The following is a 22824-nucleotide window of genomic DNA, read 5'->3' as shown; positions in this document are numbered from 1 at the left end:
AGTTTACTCAGCCCCTGGCCTATTGTCTGTCCGTGGAACCCACCTATCTCAAAGGGGGCAATGAATACTAGCGCAGGAGCTAGCAGGGCTTATTGAAAGAGCTTTAAACTAGCTACGAAGGGGGAAGGGGACAAAACATGCCTCACAAGAGATGAACCTAGGGGAATGATGCTTAAGCTGAGGGTGAGGCGGTCTACTTGACTGAAGTGCATGCATACCAATGCACGCAGCACGAGCAACAAGCAGGAAGAGTTGGAAGCGATTGTGAGTCAGGCTAATTATGACCTTGTTGCTATTACCAAAACATGGTGGGACCACTCCCATGACTGGAGTGCTGTGATAGATGGCTACAAGCTCTTCAGAAGGGATAGATGAGGTGGTGGTGTGGCCCTTTATATTAAAGACTGTTTTGATATTGAAGAGCTCAGGGTTGGGAATGACAGAGTTGAATGTCTATGGGTAAGGATCAGGGGGAAGGCCTGTAAGGGTGACATCTTGTTGGGGGTCTGTTATAGACCGCCTAATCAGGATGAAGAGATGGATGAGGTGTTCTATGAGCAGCTTGCGGAAGTCACGTGATCGCCAGCGCTTGTTCTCATGGGAGACTTCAACTTTCCTGATATATGTTGGAAATATAACACAGCACAGAGGAAGCAATCCAGGAGGTTTCTAGACTGCGTGAAAGATAGCTTCCTTATGCAACTGACAGGAGAGCCTACCAGGGGTGGTGCCCTGCTAGACCTGGCCTTTGCTAACAGAGAAGGACTGGTGGGAGAAGTGAAGGTTGGGGACCATCTTGGGCAGAGCGACCATGGAATTGTAGAATTCTCTATTCTTGGAGATGTCAAAAGAGTGACCAGCAAAACTACCTTCTTGAACTTCCAGAGGGCGGACTTTGATCTGTTCAGGGCGCTTCCCTTGGGAGTCGCTTCTCAAGGGTAAAGGGGCCCAGGAAGCCTGGACGCTCCTCAAGACGGAAATCTTAAAGGCACAAGAACAGGCTGTCCCTGAGTGCTGTAAGGCGAGCCGTACAGGTAGATGACTGGTGTGGATGAGCTGGGAACTACTGTTGAGACTCCAGGAGAAAAAGAGAGTCTACATCCTCTGGAAGAAGGGACAGACTGCTTGGGGAGATTACAAAGAAGTAGCTAAGGTATGCAGGGAGAAAGTTAGGAAGGTGAGAGCCCAACCTGAACTCAGATTGGCCACTGCAGTAAAAGAGAATAAAAATTCCTTTTACAAATATATATCAACGGCAAAAGAAGAACCAAAGATAGTTTTCATCCTATACTTGATGCAGCAGGGAATGTGGCCACTGAGGACAAGGAGAGGGATGAGGTCCTCAATGTCTTCTTTACATCTGCCTTTAGTAGCCAGACCAGTTATCCTCTAGGCATTCTGCACCCTGATCTGAAAGTCTGGGATGCTGCTCAGAATATACCCCCAGCGATTCAGGTGGAGGCAGTCAGAGAGCTCCTCTCCTCCATCTGGACTGTCACAAGTCCACAGGACAGGATGGGCTGCACCCTCAGGTGCTGAGGGAGCTGGCAGGGGTGATTGCCAAGCCACTCTCGGCCACCTATCAGTGCTTCTGATTAACGGAAGAGATCCCAGAGGATTGGAGACTTGCTGATGCGACTCCTATCTTCAAGAAGGGCTGTAAGGAGGATCCAGGGAACTACAGGCCTGTCAGCCTGACCTCAGTACCAGTGAAAGTAATGGAGCAAATCATTTTGGGTGAGATTGCATGGCACATGCATGGTGTCCAGGGGATCAGGCCCTGCCAGCATGGGTTTGTGAAAGGCAGGTCGTGCCTGACCAACCTCATCTCCTTCTATGACTGGGTGACCAGACTGGTAGATGAGGGAAGGGCTATTGATATAATCTACCTAGACTTCAGCAAAGCCTTTGACACGGTCTCTCACAGGCTTCTTCTGCAGAAACTGGCTGCCCGTGGTCTGGACAGGTATACACTCCTTTGGGTAAGGAACTGGCTAGAGGACTGTGCCCAATGGGTAGTGGTTAATGGAATCAAGTCCAGCTGGTGACCCGTTTCAAGCAGTGCCCCCCACGGGTCAGTACTGGGGCCCATCTTGTTTAATATCCTTATTGATGACCTAGATGACGGGATTGAGTGCACCCTCACCTTAGTAAGTTTGCAGATGACATCAAGCTGGGAGGTTGAGTTGATCTGCCTAAGGGTAGGGAGGCCCTTCAGAGGGATCTGGATAAGCTGGATCTCTGGGCTGAGGTTCAACAAGGCTAACTGTCAGGTCCTGCACTTTGGCCACAACAGCCCCATGCAGCATTATAGGCTTGGGGATGAGTGGCTGGATAAGTGTGAAGAAGAGAAGGACCTGGGAGTGTTGGTTGATGCTTGGCTGAACATGAGAGGTGGCCAAGAGGGCCAACAGCATCCTGGCCTGCATTAGAAACAGTGTGGCCAGCAGGAGGAGGGAGATAATCATCCCCCCTCTACTCAGCACTGGTGAGGCCACACATTGAGTACTGTGTTCAGTTTTAGCCCCTCACTATAGGAAGGACATTGATGCCCTGGAGCATGTCCAGAGAAAGGCAATGAAACTGGTGAGGGGTCTGGAGCACAAGTCTTATGAGGAGCAGCTGAGGGAGCTGGGATTGTTTCTCCTGGAGAAGAGAGGCTCAGAGGAGACCTCATTGCACTCTACAACTTCCTGAAGGGAGGTTAAGAGGAGTTTGGCCTCTTCTCCCAGGCAACGAGCAGGACACGGAGAAACGGCTGCAAGTTGTATCAGAAGAGGTTTAGGTTAGACATGAAGAAAAACTTTTTCTTTCAGAGAGTGGTCAGGCACTGGAATGGCCTGTCCAGGGAGGTGGTGGAGTCACCGTCCCTGGCATTGGTTAAGAGGTGTTTGGATGAGGAGCTGCAAGATATGATTTCGTAGCTTGTGGCAGCAATGGTATTGAGAAGACGGTTGGACTAGATGATCTTATAGGTAGTTTCCAACCTTGTGATTCTATGATTCTATGATCTTTCTTCTTTTCTTTCCTTTCTTCATCAACTCATCTATGGGCTCTAATTCATATTTTTTTTTTCCTAGGGTTCAAGGACACCTGCGGAGAAGGACTTGGGAGGCTCTGATGGACAAAAAAGATGAACAGGAACCAGCAGTGTGGTCTTGCAGCTCAGAAGGCCAACAGTACCCTGCACTGCATCAAGAGAGGGACAACCAGCACAGAGAGGGAGGTGATTGTCCCCCTCTACTCTGACCTTGTGAGTCTCTCCATCTGGAGTACTGTGTTCGAGCCTGGGGCCCCCAGTAGAGAATGAGAGCGGAGCTGTTGAAGTGGGTCCAGCAGAGGGCCACAAAGATTATTAAAGGGCTGGAGTCTCTCTCCCACGAACAAAGGTTGAGGGAGTTGAGCTTGTTCAGCTTGGAGAAGAGAAGACTCCAGCAAGACCTCATCATACTCTCCCAGTACTTACTTACAAGCACTAGGGAGGCTGACTTTCTATATTCTGGTGATCATAAGACAAGGAATGGCTTTAAATTAAAACAGGGGAGATTTAAGTTGGATATCAGGAAGATTTATTCTTCTCAGAGGGTGGTAAGGTGCTGGAACAGGTTGCCCAGAGAAGTTATGGATGGATCTTTGGAGGTGATAAAGGGCCAGGTTGGATTGGATCCTGGGCAACTTGATCTAGTGGATGGCAACTCTGCCCGTGGCAGGGAGGTTGGATATAGATGATCTTTAAGGTCCCCTCCAACTTAAACCATTCTATGACAGAAACTGATAGAAATCCAGCCCTGATCACTAGAGAGCACATTTTTTGCTCACCACCATAATCACAAGCTCCAAAAGTTTCTTAAACCATATGATTTTATTCCTTAAAGATAAAATAGGTTGGTTTCCAAATTTTTCCCCCTACGTTTCTGAAACAAGTGCTAAATTAAAAAAAAAAATAAAAAATACACAAAACCTTAAGTCATTTTGAAAACAAAGCAACATGTTGATGTAAAAGACTTAGACTATATTGTCTCCTTTTCTTTCGTTTAGCAAAACACAACAGTATTTTTCAACTTAGATGACAAAGAGGTTTTTAACTTTTGCATACCAAGCTGCCACAAAAGAAATATCTGACCACTAGATGGCCTGAAGACAAATATTTTTGCAGGTTCTGCAACTACCACTAGATGGTAGCTACACATCACTAGTAGATGTCAATCATCAGGCAGGAACATTAAAAAAAGAACAAAAAATATGCATTTGATTATGCTTCATTGAATAAAATGAAGTAACAACAGCTAATTTCTGTTTTACGCTTAAAATTAAAGGAACCATCTCCCAAGATCTTCATACAAGCGCTGTATGTAGCAGTCACAGAAAGAATCTGAGTGAGCTCATCAAGAACAAGTTGTTCTTTCTGTGATCCTCTCACTGTAACACAGTTCCTGATACTGTTTTCCTGCATTTTAACTACATGAGGAAACTTATTTCAGGTTCTCACTGATCTGCCACCTCTGCTTACAGGATTTAAACATAACCCATGTAGGAAAAAAAAAAAACCAAAAATAGAGCTGTTCTGGAAATTTTAACACCTGTACCCCTGAGTTTACGGTGGAACATCAATAACCAAAAATCATAAAACCATGGCATGTCATACATCAAATTTATGGTCCTTAAAAGAAGAGGAATACATCCCACACACTGTTTGAGATCTATTCCCTCTGAGTTATTTAGTTCCTTTTTCATCTAATTCTTCAATTCCCCACTCCCCCCCCAAAAAACCCACACTGAAAATGAGATCTATGTATTCAGTGAGTTGTTAACTCCTCATATAATGAACATAAATACCAAATAAACTACGTAAATTCTCATAAGTAAATACCACATATAATAGTCAAAATTATTTGCTTCTAGTGCAGCTTCTGCACAGCGTGATTTTAACTACCACACTCCTAGGTGCAAACTAATGTGCTTTCACTAAAGATATAATAGACTTAAAACATTTTGGAGCCATCAATTCATCCACTTGACTTCCAATCACAGTGCTAATGAAGGCCTGAATCAGGACTTGAAAGCAAGAGCAAGTTCATACAATACACAGAACCTAAACAGGTTAAATACAAATGGTTACAGAACACAGGGCAGGTGAAGAAAGGGAAAAAGAAATTGAAGATATCCCTTCACCCCTCAAAATTGGACCCTTTCTATGGTCCAATTACAGAAACCGATTAGGATACAAAAGTCACTTTGTCACCAAACAAATATCTGTATATTTGCTATGTGAGATAGACCAATTATTCTCCTTCGAAGACACAATCCCCACGCTGTGCATTATATATGAGCACGAACAAATTTTGAAGTTCTATAACCTGCATCTCCAGTCGTGAAATAGGTAACTAAGATAGACATAAAAGGGACATGAACTAAAATGAAATTTAGGTTGAAAGGTATGAAGAGGATTTTAATGAATGATCAGCTTTCATCCTGATGACTGCTAGGAAGAATGGCTGCATCCCCCGCCCCAAACTTTTACACAGGTTGCCAAAAACTCATTCATTTCAGAATGGGGAAATAGCCTTAAAATTAGAAATAATCATGTAATTAGTGAAACTGAAGCAACCAACTTTCTTCTGCAATTAACTTCCAGTGGCTAAATCTAAATTTACTCAACACAGTAGGTAAAGTACAAGGCAAAGAATGCACAGCATACAGAGACAGTGCCTGAATAACTGGTCAAGTAGTGCTGGCTGTAACCAGAGACTGTCTGAAAACTCTACATATTTATGCACTAGCAGGTAGTTCAATCTGAAGTTAAGCATAGCTGCAATTGTTCCAAGAGGCCACACGCAGCTACTTAATTCACTCTACTAATACAGGCAACTTTTATACAGCACACTCTTTCTCAAATTTCTTCTACCTTAAAGTTGGTTGCCAGGTCTCTGTGATTCAGCCTTTAGAGCTGGTTGTCCAACTGGAAGACGACAGAACTACCCAACTTATAGTAAAACAGTACAGTCTTTATGTACCTCAGAACAGTGATTATTTTTGTCCCCTAATATGCAAAAGGTGTCACAGGAAAAAAAGTGAAACACTGGCTACATCTAAAACAGGATGTACTTATATCTGCATACAGGTAAAAAAAAATAAATACAGTACATTAACGCAGTTTTATCACAGTTACTTTTTATATTCCATAGAAATAAGGTACGATTAAGAGATACCTCTATAGGTCTGGGATACAAGATAACTTACTGAAAAATGCCAACATGAAGATGCCATCATTGCCCACTCTAAGCTGATCTGCATCACTGAAATCATCCCGTGGTGGATACTCTTCTTCCTGGATTTACAGGTTAGTGATAATTTAGTGAAAAGTTTATTTTAGAATAACTAACTGTAGGATTACAGTATTAATCATGTTTCTAAATCTAGAAAAGAACTGACATTTCTGTAACATGTCCACATCAAGGAACTTGAAAGAAAAATATTTGTAAACAAGGCTTATGTTACTTATGTTGACAGAGCACGGATTTAACTGAACAGTTTCTGTAGAAGATATTGTCTATACATCTTAACTACAAATTGTTTCCAGTAACTACTTTGACAATCTAAACCAATAAAAATCCTCTCTTATTATATTTATTTTAATAGGCAGCCAAGTTGTTACTAATATTTTTTTTCCAAAAGTTTGTGTGTTTTATTTTTTTCTCTAACAGAATAATCTTTGAATGCTTTGAGTTAAAGAAAAAGGATTTAGAATAAGGTTAGACTCTTAAAAATGCTGATGCAAAAGCACAGCACTAATCCATTTATAGATTATCCTACAAACATGTAGAGACACTAGAGGGCGTGAGCACATTAAAATTGTTTAAACATCTGAACTCAGAAAATACCTAAGTTAAACTGAAGTAAATGGATGACAGTCAAAACAGTGCAGAAATTTATCTGGTCATGTCAAAATACTAAATCTTAACACACTGAAAGTATAGGCCTGTACTGTTTCTCAATATCTTCAACAGCACTTGGAAGATCTAATTCATGTACAGCTGTGTGGGCTAGGAAACCTAAGTTTCCATTGCAACAGATTTTTAAAGAGTCTAATGAAAACTGTAGAAAACAGCTAAACATTATGTCAAATGAACAACAGCAAAACAAAGCAGAGTAATAAGTTAAATAACGGCTGTCAGTAACAGTAGCAATGCAGTCTGGGCAGAAACATGAGTAACCTCTATTTACTTTTCCTCCACTTTTTCAACAACTGGTCATAATGACTTAGAATTGAAGTAAGAAATATCATATTAAAAATAATGAAAAATAAATTGAGCTTAAAATGAGATTTAGCTGTTCTACCCAGAGGAAACAATTACTAATGAAATAATGTACTTCTTGTGATTATGATTTTAACATACTATCCCACTCACTGTATCAGTGGTTACTTTGCATGTATCTCTATACATACATCTATTCATAAGTAAAAGATAATTAAAAATCACAATGATCTGTCATGCAATTGTCATATACACTTTTGTGAACAGTGCAAAAAAATCTACCACAGTGTAGTGATTCCAGTTAAGTTTGCTAGAACAAATTGTACCAACTCCAGACAGCCACTATTAACCTTTATTAACATGGTCATGAAGTTCCAGTTGCTATCTTCCATTTCAGTTCATTTATCAGGTCTTTGTATCTCAAAAAAATATTAACACACTATTGTTCGTAAGGACAATTGCAATTAAATCACAGAGTTGAACAGCAACCTTATGAGAGTATAACTCAGCTCCAGGTAATTTCAAATGTCTGTAAGTGGTCACCTTATGCAGCTATGAAAGCATTAGTTTATTTAGCATGACTGCTGCAGCTGCAAGACTGACGGGAAAGAAAGGGAAAGACTGAAAACACATTAAACAAAAGGTTACATTTGAAATGCTTATATTTAAAATACATATGCCTCAGAAGCTTTTTTCCAAGTTTTAGCAACAAAAGCTTTTGATTTTAATTTCCTAAGGTCTGTAAAACCCCATTTTTTCCCCTTAAGTTGTTTGCTAGCTGCTCCATCTCACACTGGCTTTTACAAATCCGTTCACCAACTCAGTCTTACCCTTCGTGAAATGATCTTGCTTAGTTACAGTAAAAAGTTTAACATATTCATCTATACACACATTACTAAGGCTTGTATATGGAAGAAACATGCATCAGTATATGGTCTAGGGACATGAAAACAGGCACTTGCACTAACTATGAGCAACTTATTCATCGTACTCCATGCCAATATGGAATCACAGTGGGCTATGTTCTATTTACTGTCTTCAAGAACCAGCCTTTTAAAGTGATCAGAATCTTCAATGAAATAGTGTTCTACCTTTAAACCATATTCAGCACATATCTATTCACATAGTACTTGGTTTTATCACTGGTCCCAGAGACTGAATACATTAACTGTCCTATGCTCAAGCCTCACAAATATAGGCTGCCCTTCATAAACCAGTGTTCTCATTATACTTAGTGTCAAAACTATCACTTTCTTCAGAGTACAATTGCTTGCCACCTGTTTGGTTCCAATTTTTGGAAATGAAAAGGGACAACCCAAAATGACTGTCCTCTCAAGTGATGATTAGAAACTCAATAGTTTCATAATAATACTTCTATTAGATACTGATATTTTACTCGATAAGAATAACGTTATGCTTATGTTTATATTCTTAATGTGAATGTCACTGATATCCTAGTGCTATATATATATGTACACACACACACACATAAATATGCACACAAATTGCTAAAAAAAAAAAAAAAAAATCCTTTCTTCAATATCTTTCATTGATTTTTGACAAAATAGTTCTATTAACGATCATGGATAAATTCATTTTGATTGCTGGACATGCTGAAATTTGTATAAACAGAAAATTTAATATTCCTGTGGCAAGGAAAATGGTTAAACAGCAAAATATATTATCAAGATTAATGATATATCACACAGAGGAATTTCTATAAGCTAAATCTATAAGCTGAAGAACATCAAAAGGTACACAGCATCTAATTAAGTCAAATCTATTTGCTCCTCCGGAACCACAGTGCTCTCTGTAGCTATTTATGGAAGAGAAGGCTGCTTGTTTGTTTACACCAACCCCCAACGACTTTGTAACATCTTTTTAACTGAAACCTGGCATGGCATACAGTGAGACAGCCATCTTGAATCAAGGAAGGAATTGGAGTTTTCAGGAACCTGCTGGATAACTGAACTGATAAAAAACTGTTCCCAATGCAGAAGGCTTACAGAGAAAAACTAAGAAGAAAAAATGATTAAATAACTTGGAAAAACACATAAATTGTATTTTCAGCATACAAAACAAAAAGGAAAACTTAATGACGAGAGGGGAAAAAAGGGCATGATGAAACCCAGGAGCATTTGTATGCCGGTAGGTAAATTCACAAGTAGAGTCTAAACTAGAGAGAACTAATACCATACCTCGGGACGACTGTGGAATATTTCATCAAACAGACTCCTAGACTCCCTAAACTGGGCGTGCTAAGCATGTAAAAACAGAAAAACATAAGACAAACGCAACTAAAGAGCATGAAATAAAAGCAATGCATTGCAACATACAAGTCATTTACCTGTGAGCAGTATGTTTGCATGTTTAAACTAACCTTTGAAAACTGACATCGAGAATAAAAAAAGGCAAACATGAAAAGTCAGTTTATATATATATATAATTACTGCTATCACAAGTGATGACAAAGGATTCCTACAATTTCTTTGATATGTTGAGCACATAACTAGGAGCATATGAAAGAAATGAATGTTTACACAATCTATTCCCCCCCATAACATCCCTATCTCATTCAGGAAAAAAGTATGAAATCTAGTTCATTAAACATTTTTTTATGCAGTTTTCCTCTCTTCTGGAAAATTAATAGGCTTGTAGCCTTCTTTGCTGTACATTTTAGAGTATATCATGAAGGGATTATCAGCTTCATGTATTGCTCAAGGTAACATAAGCTCATCTAACATTTTGAACTGTTTGTGTTATTGCGAAGCTGCAAAATATCCTCATTCAACAAGCAAGAAGTTACAAGCACAGCTCTTAGCACAGTTCACTATCTTAAGAGCACTGATTCCATAAACCTGAAAATTAGAAATCGAAAAGCAATATTTTTTGTGCATGTTTTTCAAAGCATGTAATAAGTAACTTAAACATTGCATGCAGATGCCACTGACTGTAATCTCAAAGTAAAAGCAATAACTAATTACAGACCACTAGTGCAAAGTTCAATTGACTTAATTGTTCTTCTGCAAGCACTCAGAGCTCAGAATCAATATATTTAATATCTTTCCCCTTAGGATGGCAAATCATCACCCTAACCATTATGTGACATTTTCCATAGCCTTAATATTGTTTCATTAATATAGCTTCTGCGTGCACTTAAAGGAAAATAAGGAAAAGAAGCGAAATGATCAGAAACCACCATCAAACTTGAGAACCTTAGCAGTCAGCAGGACTTAACACTTTTAGGTAAACTGAGAAAGTTTCTGATATTAACAGTACTGACTTAATCTACAAATCATTTAGCAAGTTTCTGCTTTTGGGGAATGATGGTATGTTCCTACTGATTTTTCCTGAGTAGGTGAAATTTTTATGAATTTCATTAAGCATCAGCACTTATTTCCCAAGTTCTTCTGTGTGCTTTGGAAAACAACATATACTGTCAGATTTTATGCAAAAGTTCATTTATTAATTCATCACCACATCTTACAATCCTATCTCTGAAATCTAGATTCCTGCCCCTTGCCTCCATTTTACCTGTTTTCCTGTCTTGACAATTTGTTCCTGACTGTTCGACTAAGTTTTACTAATGCATTTGATTTTTTACTATTCGCACATTGCATAATTTCCAAATAGAGTTATTTCCCTTCCTCAGCTCCAAGTGTCTGCTCACAAAGCAACACAAACCTCCTAACCTCAGTTTATTCTGTTCCTTCTCACTTCTCCTTAAGCCCACTCTGTACTTTTTACACATTTGGACTTACATTCAACCTTGTTTTTTCTCATTTCAACTCAGACTCATCCTCTCTCATCCTGCCGGTGTTCATTTTGTTAGCAAAGCCAGATCTAGACTTCTCTTCCCACAACATGTAAGCTTCAGAGTCTCAAGATCTTTGTCCTGCTTTGTTCTACCTACTGCTGACATCCTTGTGATTGAGTCAAATTGCTTTTCTCTTCCCTACTGATCAAAGGCCAAGAATAATAAAACTATCCATGGCACTCCAGAAACTCACAGTTTCAGTACTGAAAGTATTTAAGGGCAGTTGCATGACCTATCTTTTTTTGTTTGATAATCCTGTTCTGATACAGGACATCTGCAAACATTCTCTGGAGACAACACATCTGCAGCCCCATTTCCTTCAGAGCAATCTGAACTTGTTCATGGGAGACTCTCTCCACAAATTTAGTAGTTCTAAAGCTCTATATATCAAGTGTGGAAACTCATTTTTCAGTAACTTATGTTGGCCAAAGCTGTCAGATTTTCTGAGGCAGGGTAAAAGATGTTTCCAACAGAAAAAAAAAGATCTAAATATGTGACAATTAGAGCACTTCAAAATAAAAGGCTTAAAAACACAAGAAGAAAACCAGTTTTACTTAGATCCATTCTTAAGTAGGCTATACCTCAGCTTCAGGCTTCCCTCCCACCCTCATTTAAATCCAGGTCAGAGACAATTGCATCTATGTCTAAAGCTTCCGCTTCATATGGTCCCAGATATGCAAAGTTAGAAGCAAAAAGAGTATTGCAAGAGTTGCACATGCCCCATCAGAAGTATTGTAAGACTGGTAACAGTACCCATAAAATTAATGTTTCAGTTGCTAACATCTCAAATAAATTTGAAGTTCACTGACTGAAATCAAGGGCTACATTCAGACCAAAGCTTCAGCCTTACTTCTACTTAAGTTGCAAGCACTAACAGACTAGATATAATCCATGCTTCTGTTAAAAGGTTACAAAATCATTGCCTCCTAGCAGGAGATTGGCAAGAAACCATGCGAATATTTTGCATTCACAGCTACATTTAGTAAAACAGACTTGTGTAACACCTCCAATGGTGATGTCACATAGACCTATTTTAACTATAGCTGCGTCTACCTCTAATTGCTGTGCACTGTGATTACTGCATGGCAATCAAGGAAGAAACCAATTCCAGCTGCACAAGCTGAAGTATTCCATTCAAAAACATGCTGCACTTGACATGTACAACCCAGTTAGGAAGATTTTAAATGCATCTCAAACTCAATCACCTTAAACTCAAGGTGTAGATCTATAGAGAAAGCTCTGAAAGCCCAATTTAATTATGGCATATTACAATCAATCCTACCAAAAAAAAAATAAATAAATAAAAAGCAGAATTTCAAAGAAAAAAAATAATGTCATTGACTGTTTATAAAACTAACTTAATAATTGGAAATGTGAATTGTGAGGGATTTTGTTTGTTTTTCAGTTTTTTTGTTTGTTTTGCTTCTGCTTTTATTTTGAAGACTGCATTCATTATGACATTAATTCTTACAAAACTCTATGTACTGAAAGCATACCTATTAATTTACAGTTTACCATACTTGTAATATGTGACTTTTTTCTTTAAGTACTTGGAACATTTCTTCCAACTTGTCATGGCCTTCCAGTATTTAAGTTCTTCAAGAAACAAATAGCAAGGACTTATCTTTTACAAAGATCTACTGTTTGGTGTTTCAGCTCTTCCAGACAGTGAGAATTTCATTCTTTTCCGAAGTTCTGCTTACTTTACTAATTTTTTTTTTTTAAGCATATGAAACACTCAATATCAGCACTAGTTCTAGAAATTGACATTATCAGTGGATATTTAATTAAAATATGACAAGATACTGAATAAACTATCAAAACAGGGCAATGGATGGTTTTTCAGAAATATTTAACCACCTACTAAGCCTCAAGAGTGCAAACACTGTACAACTTCTCTAGTAGTAACTTACACTACCTATAAAAAAATGAATGTATAAAAAATTAAAATCACCTGCCCATCATTATTTTTAGTGAGTAGGCCATGAGATGGTCCTTATTATTATAAATCATTAGATTAGTTTTACAAGTTCTATAAAGTTGAAACAAAGAACTGCTTTACTTACACGTTGGGTAACTTCTGCTGCAGCAGCTGCCATTGCTGCAGCTTTGGCCTTCTCTGCTTCATCGTAAGTAGGAAGAGAGGTAGCTACACTGTATGGAGGTGGTACAGGATAAAATTCATTGTGTGTTTCTGTTCAAAATAAAGAGGTCATTATGCATTTTTAAACTAGAAAGATATAAAAAAAAATAAGATTTAAGAGCACAAACTACTGAACTTTAAAGTGCATTCTTTCAAGAGGCTGAAATTCAAATTTGTAGCTCAATTTCTTAGAATTTTTGAGAAAAAAAATGTATTTTTATAGAATTAAAGTGAACAAGTTAATGGTTATTTTAATTGCTTTTTAATCTTGATGCAACAAGGATCAAACAAGTTAGAAAAAGAATTCATGAGCCTAGTTATATGTTCAGGTATTCCAATCAAGTCATTTTATCATACAAGAGACATGCGAAGAAATATACTAAAAAAAATTGTTTAATCAACATGAAAGACCTAGGTCAGAGTAATTCTGAAACATTTACTTGGTGAATGTGAAATGCAAATTTAGGCAACTATGCTTAAACAAGGACTTTGATGTTGTCTGCTGTTAAGCCTCCTATACCCTAAAGGAAAGTCACAACCTCATCAGAAATGGAGTAGTGAATAAAAAGCTCTACATTTTTCATTCTAATTTTTTTCAAGAGCATTTAAAGCAAAACCCATCTTTTCACGGCAGTATTTTCCACCACACATGGCACATCCTTTGGCTTTCAGGGAAGGGTGGAGGTGGCAGTTAAAAGAGTAATAAAAATTGCTAATGAGGTCTCATAATGAGCAGTGAAGTACATAGATTAAATGTAGAACTGAACTACACACAGACTTAAATAAAAGCTAACCATTACACTAATTAATGAACAACCCTTTAGTCAAGTAATTTGGAACAATCAGCATAATTTAGAAGCATGCTTCTTCTGAACAAATTTAACAAAGGGCTGTGCATGAAAGCCTCACTTCTTGCTGCAATTGCGTGCGCAGAAAAAATACTGCAGCACGTACCAGGTTGATCAAGTGCTGATTCATACACACGCCTCTCTGACAAGCTGTTGTATGTAAGAAAAATACCTGAGGTTGCAGCTGCTTCTACGCCTATGCTACAGTAAGGTGGTGGGGAGGTATCTGCTTCAGATAAGGCTGCTGTCTGAGGAGTCTGTGTCGTCTCTGTAGAAGTAGAAGGCTGCTCAGCCACTGAAGATTCAGGAGGGTCATCCTCATTGTGAAGCTTAAAAGAAAAACACACAAGAGTCATGGAGATAATTGCCTGATAACTTTGAACTTGCAGACCTATCATCAAGAAAGAAAAACACTCTTCAACAAAGCCAAAAATTATTTACAAACGCAGCCTGCGATCACTAAGGAACCCAGTGAAATACTTCTTAAGCAAACAGTCAAAAGCAGCCTTAAATGACTCTTTATTTTCCCTTCTTCCAGAAACGGGTAACTTCTGCTCAATGTGATGTTCACATAATTTTAGAAAATTGCATTTTTAATGTTATCTCTATAGGAAAGTGAATGCTTAAAATATTAGGAAGATAGAAAGTAGTTTAAAGTTTATTTTTTCTTACATTTGTTCGTAAGAATATTTTACTCCATTTTAAAATACAAAAAGTGAGCAACGCTATTTTTTGATTGCTTCTCCATTGCTACAGTAAAAATAACACTACTTGCATAAGTGTGACCTTTCTGTTCTTGTATTTCATCAAATAACTTCATCCAAATTCTAAAACATTCCGCATTTTCTACACTCTGGAAAGAATCCTTCTCCTATAGAACTTTAACTTGCTTGGACTTTTGCTTCTTTAAATATAGCTAAAAAAGGATCTATACAGTTAAGCTTATGGCGAAATGAGAATTCGAATAAGCAAGAACAGTAATTAAAACCATCAAATTCAGATCCATCAACTTACAGATATTTTCTTTAAGACAGAATGTCTGATTTTTAGCTAAATTTATACCATTTAGAATATTATGAGTAGTACACACTTGGAACAAAATAAGTATTAGTATATACTAGTGTTCATGCTAGCATGAACACCACAATGCCTAGAGAACTACTACTGAAGCACCCATATTTAAAACTCAAGTCAGATGAACACACTGAAGAGATCTAAGACTGAAGAGGTTCTGTTTTCAGGAACTAAAAAACATCTTACAGAATATAGTTGTCCTAGCAAAAATAATAATAATAATTATTATTAAGAGTATGGGTCATTTTTCCATTAAATAAAGTGCAATCAAATTATTGGAAAAGATTACTTTCAGAAGAGCGCTCAAAAAGCTTTGCTAAGTAGTGCCACACTCTTACCAATAATTTCTTTATATCAACAGTTCATCAAAGTTCTGGAGGTTATAAATTCTGTGCTATTCTTTCTAGACTAGTGATAACAGAAATTAGAAGCAAATACGACATTCTACAAAAGGCACGTAAATTAAAAAGATAGTTCAAAGGAAATAAAAAAATACTTCAGAAGAATTTAATGAAGTAGTTTCTTGCAATTTTCATTTGACTTCTGCTACAAATACTCTCTCCAAACGTGTCAAAAGTCAAAAGGGATAGTTATTTGTTATAGCCTTCTTCCATGAACTCCCTCAAAAACTGTACTCTGAGAATAACAACTTAAATAGGAAAGGCTTTACCTAGACATGAAGTACAAGCTTAAGCTATGCAAGCATAAGCAAGCTTATGTAAGTATCCACATACATCAGCATATGCATAAGTACATACACACATACGCACACTATTCACAAGCACAGACTAATAAAGAAAGGTCACTTTCAAAAGAACTGATAGAGGTTATTGCACGTTTTTGGGTACTGAGCAATTAGGTCATTTAACATCTAATCAGCGATCCAGAAAAAGCAGTAAACTGAGAAATATGCAAAGCTATTCATAGTAGTTAAGGTCAGAGAAAAGAAAACCGTTTCAAAATAACCTAATATATTTAGGGATACAGAAAGCACGTGAGAAGACAAAACACTTGATTCTAAAAAAGATAAAACAGGTCAGGAAAAAAATAGAAATAGAAACATGGTTCTGAATTAAGTACAATCATTCACAAGAAAAATCCAGTGCTGAAACAGATACAGCCAACAAAATCACTTTAAAATAAAGTTGTAATTAAATTAGTAATGAGACAAAGAAAATTACTACCCTTTTGTGTTAACACCTGGTACATGAAATATCAAAAGGTATTTGGGATACGTGTTACTGGTGTACAGACAAGCAAGCAAAAAAAAAAAAAAAAAGGGCAAGCAAAAAAACCTGGGTAATAGGCTTCTGATGGTTATGTTCATTCCTCCTCTCCTCTCGCCCTCCATTTCAGTAAGTGTTCTGGTATTTTATTTCCCTCCCCGTCAATGCACAGCTTGCCCTCTGACCATACTACAGATGCACAAAGATCCACAACACCCACTGGGCAAGGAGCACAGCACTGCTCAGTACTCATTTTGCCTTCACCAGGAAAAAACTAATTTTATCTCTTCCGCCTTATTTCTTGGAAGCTACTTTTTTCCAAATTTGAGATTCAGAAGCACTTACAAATGACAGAGGCAACATTATAGTGGGAGAATATGCAACTAATATTTCTTTCCTTCATAGACAGCATTAACAATGCATTCTGTTGCAACAGAAAGATTAACTAATAAGCAGAGGAACTCCATACTAAAGGCTCTATTCAAAAGAGTCCTGTTATGACCTGTAGTGCACAGAAAGGGCATAGTTCTGGTCTTTATTTTGTATGACTCATAAACAGGGACTAAACATTTCAATTTATCCTGTAATCTACTCTACAGATCTGTCAGACATTCTGTAGTGGATCAAGTTCGTTGTAATGCAACAACTGTATGCCATAGACAGAATATATTTTTAAGTAAGATTCCTATAATACCTATAATGTACTGTTGAAATTAAATACATATTACAGATCATTTTACAAAATGGGAAACGGTATCTTTTAAAAGATGTATAAAATCTATTAGTAAAGTCTGCCATTGGTATTTTAAGCTAGCTAGAGTAAACATGCTCTACTTGAATTCACTTCATCAGAAAACATAACTCTAATGGTGTCAGTGTTTTGTACAGGGCATTAGCTGTTGTTATATTATACTTCAGTGCTTTTTTAAAAAAATCTGAAACATCATTCTGTCAGCAAAAGAACAACATAAGCAGAGAGGAAGGCTGTCTTCTCAGGCATCGTTTGGTGGGATTTTTATTTTTATTTTTTTTTAAAGGCTTATGGATAGAAGCACACGTCAATTCCCTCAGTAAAGGGCTCTTAACCAAACACCATCTTCTGGCTCATAATCTCTTCAAAGTGTCAGTGGATTTCAGGTATTGCAGGTAGCTGATTACTTCAGAAACAACTACACAAGAAAAAAAGAAAAGAGGATTTAAGGAAAGGAAGAGAAGGAGTACTTGCTTAAAGAAGTGATTTATGATGAGAATGAAATGCTAAAATGAAGATATCCATATTTCCCACAATATTTAGATACAGAACCTCTGGTAGTCTCCAGACATTTTGAGCTGCTGTCATCAGAAGAGCCATTGCTTTTGTATCTAGCACTGAATTTTAACTGTGCTAAGATAAATACAGCTTGAAAAACGCATGCATTATGACTCCTCAGCCTTCAGTGTGCTGCAGTTCAAGGGCTGTGAAAGCAGGGGTTGAAACACTTTGCATATAGATTTAATTTCTCTTAAGCTATAAAATATTCCTTTTTAATCGTAAAGCTCATGTTGTCAGCCAGATACAATGTGTACAAACTAAGATGTAAAGCACCTGCATCACGGCAAAAGCAGCTATAATGCTTACAACTCCACAATTTTTTTTTAGCAGATGAGCTGCAACTTCTCCGTACTCTTAATTAAAATAGCAGGAAAAGTAATCTTACTACTGGAAAAGTTTCCAGGTCTCTCTCTCTTTTTTTTTTTTTTTTTTTTTTTTTTTAAACTTGTAATGCTAAATGCTGAAAAGGTACATAGCTTAAGTAATACCTCAAACAGACATTTTCTGTTCCCTTCTGAATATATTTTAGCTTGGTTTCTATGGAAATGAAACCTATGCGGCATGTTAGGCCCCTTCTTCCCCTGCCTCCAGAAATAACTTCTAAATTTACCAGCCAGCATAAGCCAAAATTAAACAAGAAGGGAGAGGCTCAAGGAAAGTTGGGTTCCTACAGATTTCAAGTGAACTGGTGACACGCTAGAGGAGGATCAGCGCCCCGTGAGCGAGGCAGGTAAAAGTATTGATACTGTGTTCTCACAAGTGCCTACCCTGTTGGCATAAGCAGAACTTCTGGCCTACCCAGAGCAGGTTCTGCTTTTTGTTTTTGTTTGTCTTCCTCTGGAGTATAATAAGAAGAGAAAAGCTGAAGTTACTGCCTTGAGGAGAGAGCAGGAAACAGCACTTGATTCACCACTAATAAAAGCTAGGTTCTGCTCTTGGGATGACTAGCGTTTATCATTCTAGCTGTAAATACTTACAATTCTTAAGCCCCTTCTCGTAAATTTTATGTTGGAGTATTCTATAAGGAGCCATCAAACAAGCCTGTTTTTTCTGTTTTCTTTTATACCTTTATTGGTATGGTATTGGTAATGCATTGATATGCATTTTAGCAATGCCTGACTTTTAGGTAAGCTTATTGCATAAGTTTTAGGAGTTATTGTTCTGCCTGGGCCATCAGAGATCTTCAACAGCATTCTCACCTGCATGATATTATTACTACATTCTTCAGTAAGCTTGGCTTCCAGTTTGACCTCATGCTGATCAACTCACGAGTTCTTTCCAATGGTGTTCAAACAAATACAAAACATAAAAGCTCCATAACACTAGGTCTTACATCATGCTTCAAATGGATATAAGATCATGTGAGTTCAAATTCTGTATGCTAAGCCAGTCAATTGGTACACTTGCTCTACAAAAAACACTCACAGCAACGGAGGTTCATCGCTTTCCCTGAGCAGAAGTTAACACTTCTACATTTACCATTTCCTAAAGTTTCAGATGGCAAAAGGTCAACCAGAACTATCCACTTACCACAGCTTCTAGTGCTGCAGAGGACTTATCTTAACACTGCCTCCGCAGTGCACGACAACTATTTCAACACTTCTGCATTAGATTCAGGACCTCTTCCATACTGCTACACAAGCATTTGTTCCACAAGAATTTGAACATACTAAATATTAGAGATGGAACCAACAGTAGGTTCAGAATAAAAACTCTGTCATCTCTCTCCCATCACGTTTGAGGAAGCTTCTCCCCTTTTTCCATAAATTTTTGAGGTGTATTGCACCTAATTTATTACTATCATTATTTATTATTATTATATATAATATATATTTATATATTTTTTATTCATTTATATATATAATATATTATTAATAATATTGTTAATATATTATTAACGATATCATTATTAATATTGTATATTTTATATATTTATATTATTAATTATTATTAATTTATATAATTATTATATATATATAATATATATATTTATTATATCATTACTGGTAATGATTTGCTAATCTATACTAAAAACTCTTCCCTACAAGCAAGGTACTACTCACAAGAAATTTTGCCTTTGAATTAGAATGTTACATCTACATACAAATAATCTCATTAGGCTACATATGAGTTGTGTATTAAATGCTAGTCTTGTAACTGCATCTTGCATTGCTTGTTTGTTTTTTTTCCAGTTTCAGTAGCATAAAAATAAGTTTACTTATTTGCCAATAGTGAAGTGATAGCCTTTGGACTCTTGAGTGGTAAAAAAGCAAAGGAAATAACACAGTGGTCAACAGCTCACACTATAGGCTACTGCTGTCTCATTTTTAGAAGCATAAGCATAAAAGCCACACCATTACCCTACAAATGCCATTTAAGTGTTAAGATCAATGAACTCCAATAAGATCCATGTAATTCATCATCAAGTGCATTCTCCTGAAACACACATCACCAGCCACAGAACTCCAGGAAAAAAAAAAAAGTGAATCTCTGAAGACAATAAAATATTCTAATAAATAATAAAACACTACACAGTGAAGATTATAAGGCACTTCAGTACGTTCTAGAAGTCCAGCAACCTTTTGCTTTTAATTATTTTGTTCTTAGCTACAACTCAAAAACTGTAATCAGCATCCTGAAGTGCACAGAGCAGATCCAAGCAATTATATCCCCAACATCAAATCCCTTGCAAGTCTCAACTATTGCATACTGAAATTTATTGACAGTTTTTTGTTTGTTTGTTCTTTTCTTGGTTAGGTTTTAATTTGTTTTTAAAATGACACATCCCTGTACAAAGTTTTCAACAGCAGTCACTATGATATAAGGTCAAATATGTAAAATCTGCAGTAGAAGCAGAAAAGCAGAACAGAAGTCCATTGCTGCCATTCCACAGCTGTGTAGAAATACCAAATGTGTCTGCTAAATAAGGATTAGGTACCATGGAAACCCACAACCTCTGGAGGCAAATTTCTACCAAAAAGAATCTGAAGAGATTTATAATGAATGTTGTTGAAAAATATGTTGCAACAAGATGGCTCTTCCACCAAAGTTAGACGTCCCATGCAAAAATGAACAGAGCCGTAGCCACTGAAAATGCTGTATAGGCACCTAACTTAGGAAATAATTAAATCATTTTAGCAAGTTCTGTTTAACTAGAAATCTAGACTACTGGATTTTTGAAGGTATTCTTCTAAGAAACATATTAGCATGTGGGGGAAGGACAGGAATTAGAAATAGTGATCAGGGCTTTCTGGACCAAAAATGTGCATCTGCACAGTTGCTGTTCTACATATTTAAATTTACTTGTTAGTTTTTTAATGGATTATAATCCAAATTTAAACTCTTACACATTTGACAGCACAACATGCACATCTGCATTTGTATCCTACATCTGAGATCTTTCCCATCTCCCCATTAACAGTGCCCTGTTAATAAATGACAGTAGATGACAGCATTATGCATCAGTATCAGAATATATACTGTTAGAAGAGTTCTAAGACTTCATTCGAGGCCAGGCTGGATGTGGCTCTGGGCAGCCTGGTCTAGTGGTTGGCAACCCTGCCCACAGCAGAGGGGTTGAAACTGGATGATCTTTGAGATCCTTTTCAACCCAGGCCATTCTATGACTCTATGACTTAAATCATTTTACTTACCTCTTATTGAAGTTCCTTTTCTATTACTCAGAATTGCAAACACTGCAATTTTGGTATGATTCAAACAGATAAATCTTTCATATTTGTTGCAAAATTTCAAGTCAGGCAGTCTCCAAGAGTTTTTCCTATTGTATGATTATAGGAATTAATTGTAAAGTCTGCCAACAAAGAACCAGTGTCTTCAGTATTAATGAAGAGAGTTCCTTCGAAAATTTTAAGCATGAGTGTAAAAATATTTCTAAAATTATATGTAAGGCTTACTCCAAAGCTTGTACACAGTAACAAACTGCAATTCTGTCCTAATGTAGCATTTTGAAGTTACTAAAAAGATCACCAAGAACCATGTAGCCTTCCATGTAGTGAAATGCTAACTCAAGAACAGCTTGAAGAAGCTGTCTGAATTCTACTTTAAAAAACAACAAAAGAACAGACTTCTTTCCTTCTTGAATTCTTCCTAGGTAGAAATAAAAATGTAAAATATAAACCTATTAGGATAAAAAAAAAAAAGCATGTTACTTTTTTTCAGTTTAAGGAAGTGTTCCATTTCCAGTACAACCATCAACAGACACATGGAGTACACAAACCTTAGTCACGTACTTGCCATCCACTTCACTCAAACTTCCGTAATACTCACAGCTGTTATATCATGATTGGTAAAGGGCCCATTTCTGCCTATTCCATTTAGCATGTCATGGATTCTATATGCATGAATTTGCATTTCTGAATCTAATGCTTTGTGCCTCGTTTGTGAAATAACAGTTCTGCAATTGTTTTTTCTGCTGCTTTGATGACTTTGCAAGCACTAGTCACTTCCAACTCCCACCACTCATTTTAGACTGTGCCTTCAAGACAGTTGCTTCCCTTTACATTCTGTACCTTCACTAGGCTGTTCTTGTGAGAGATGAAAACTTCATAAAGTTCCAACATTAAAGCAGTTCCCAGCTTTCATATAATGATGCTTCTTTCTCCTCAGTATTTTTCCTGATAAAGGGCAATGCTTTGTAGGATCTGGTGGCAGCTACCACTAACAAACAGCTTTGGCAAATCAGCAACAAGTGATTAACTGGGAAATCCAAGTGTGACATCCTGACTTACAAGCCACTTCACAGAATCAGTTCATTAAGTAAATTCTCACCACTCTAAATACACAAAAAAAACGTGAACTGTAAACAGGAACAGGAAAGCCTGTAGAATTGGGCAACGGACAGGGCTGCCACCAATAGCAGTCTCAACGTTCAGTAGTTAATCCAGCCTCTATATTAGCCTACATCCATCTAAGCCAAGAAATTCAAGGTTCATTCAAAATCCTGAGCGTTTCTGTAAATGTTATGCTGCATGTTTCACTTGAAGTCCAAGTGCAGTAGAATGGCTCACACGCATCTTCCTCAGTGGTGATGGAGGGAAGAATAAGAAAAAAGAATAATTTACTGGTTGGGTTTCCCTACTTCCACCCCCATTCTGGAGAAGTACTGTGGTAACTGAACTGCAGAAAGCA

General features: G+C 37.3%; 1 protein-coding gene across 2 annotated transcripts in view; it reads right to left on the bottom strand.

Moving 5' to 3' along the window:
• The window catches only part of NDFIP2 (Nedd4 family interacting protein 2), a 51610-nt gene that overhangs the window by 16224 nt on the left and 12562 nt on the right, over positions 1 to 22824 (bottom strand). For both annotated transcript variants that reach the window (XM_042867236.1, XM_042867237.1), the window contains exons 2-4: positions 14237 to 14393; positions 13140 to 13267; positions 6241 to 6328 (exon numbers count right to left, since the gene is read on the bottom strand). In XM_042867236.1, the coding sequence (XP_042723170.1) occupies positions 6241 to 6328; positions 13140 to 13267; positions 14237 to 14393 (373 nt within the window). The remainder of the gene's footprint in view (positions 1 to 6240; positions 6329 to 13139; positions 13268 to 14236; positions 14394 to 22824) is intronic.

Source organism: Lagopus leucura, unplaced genomic scaffold, assembly GCF_019238085.1.
Source record: "Lagopus leucura isolate 7727_CA_CO unplaced genomic scaffold, USGS_WTPT01 Super-Scaffold_100001, whole genome shotgun sequence".
Classification (NCBI taxonomy): Eukaryota; Metazoa; Chordata; class Aves; order Galliformes; family Phasianidae; genus Lagopus; species Lagopus leucura.
This window is presented reverse-complemented; position numbering and strand designations above follow the sequence as displayed.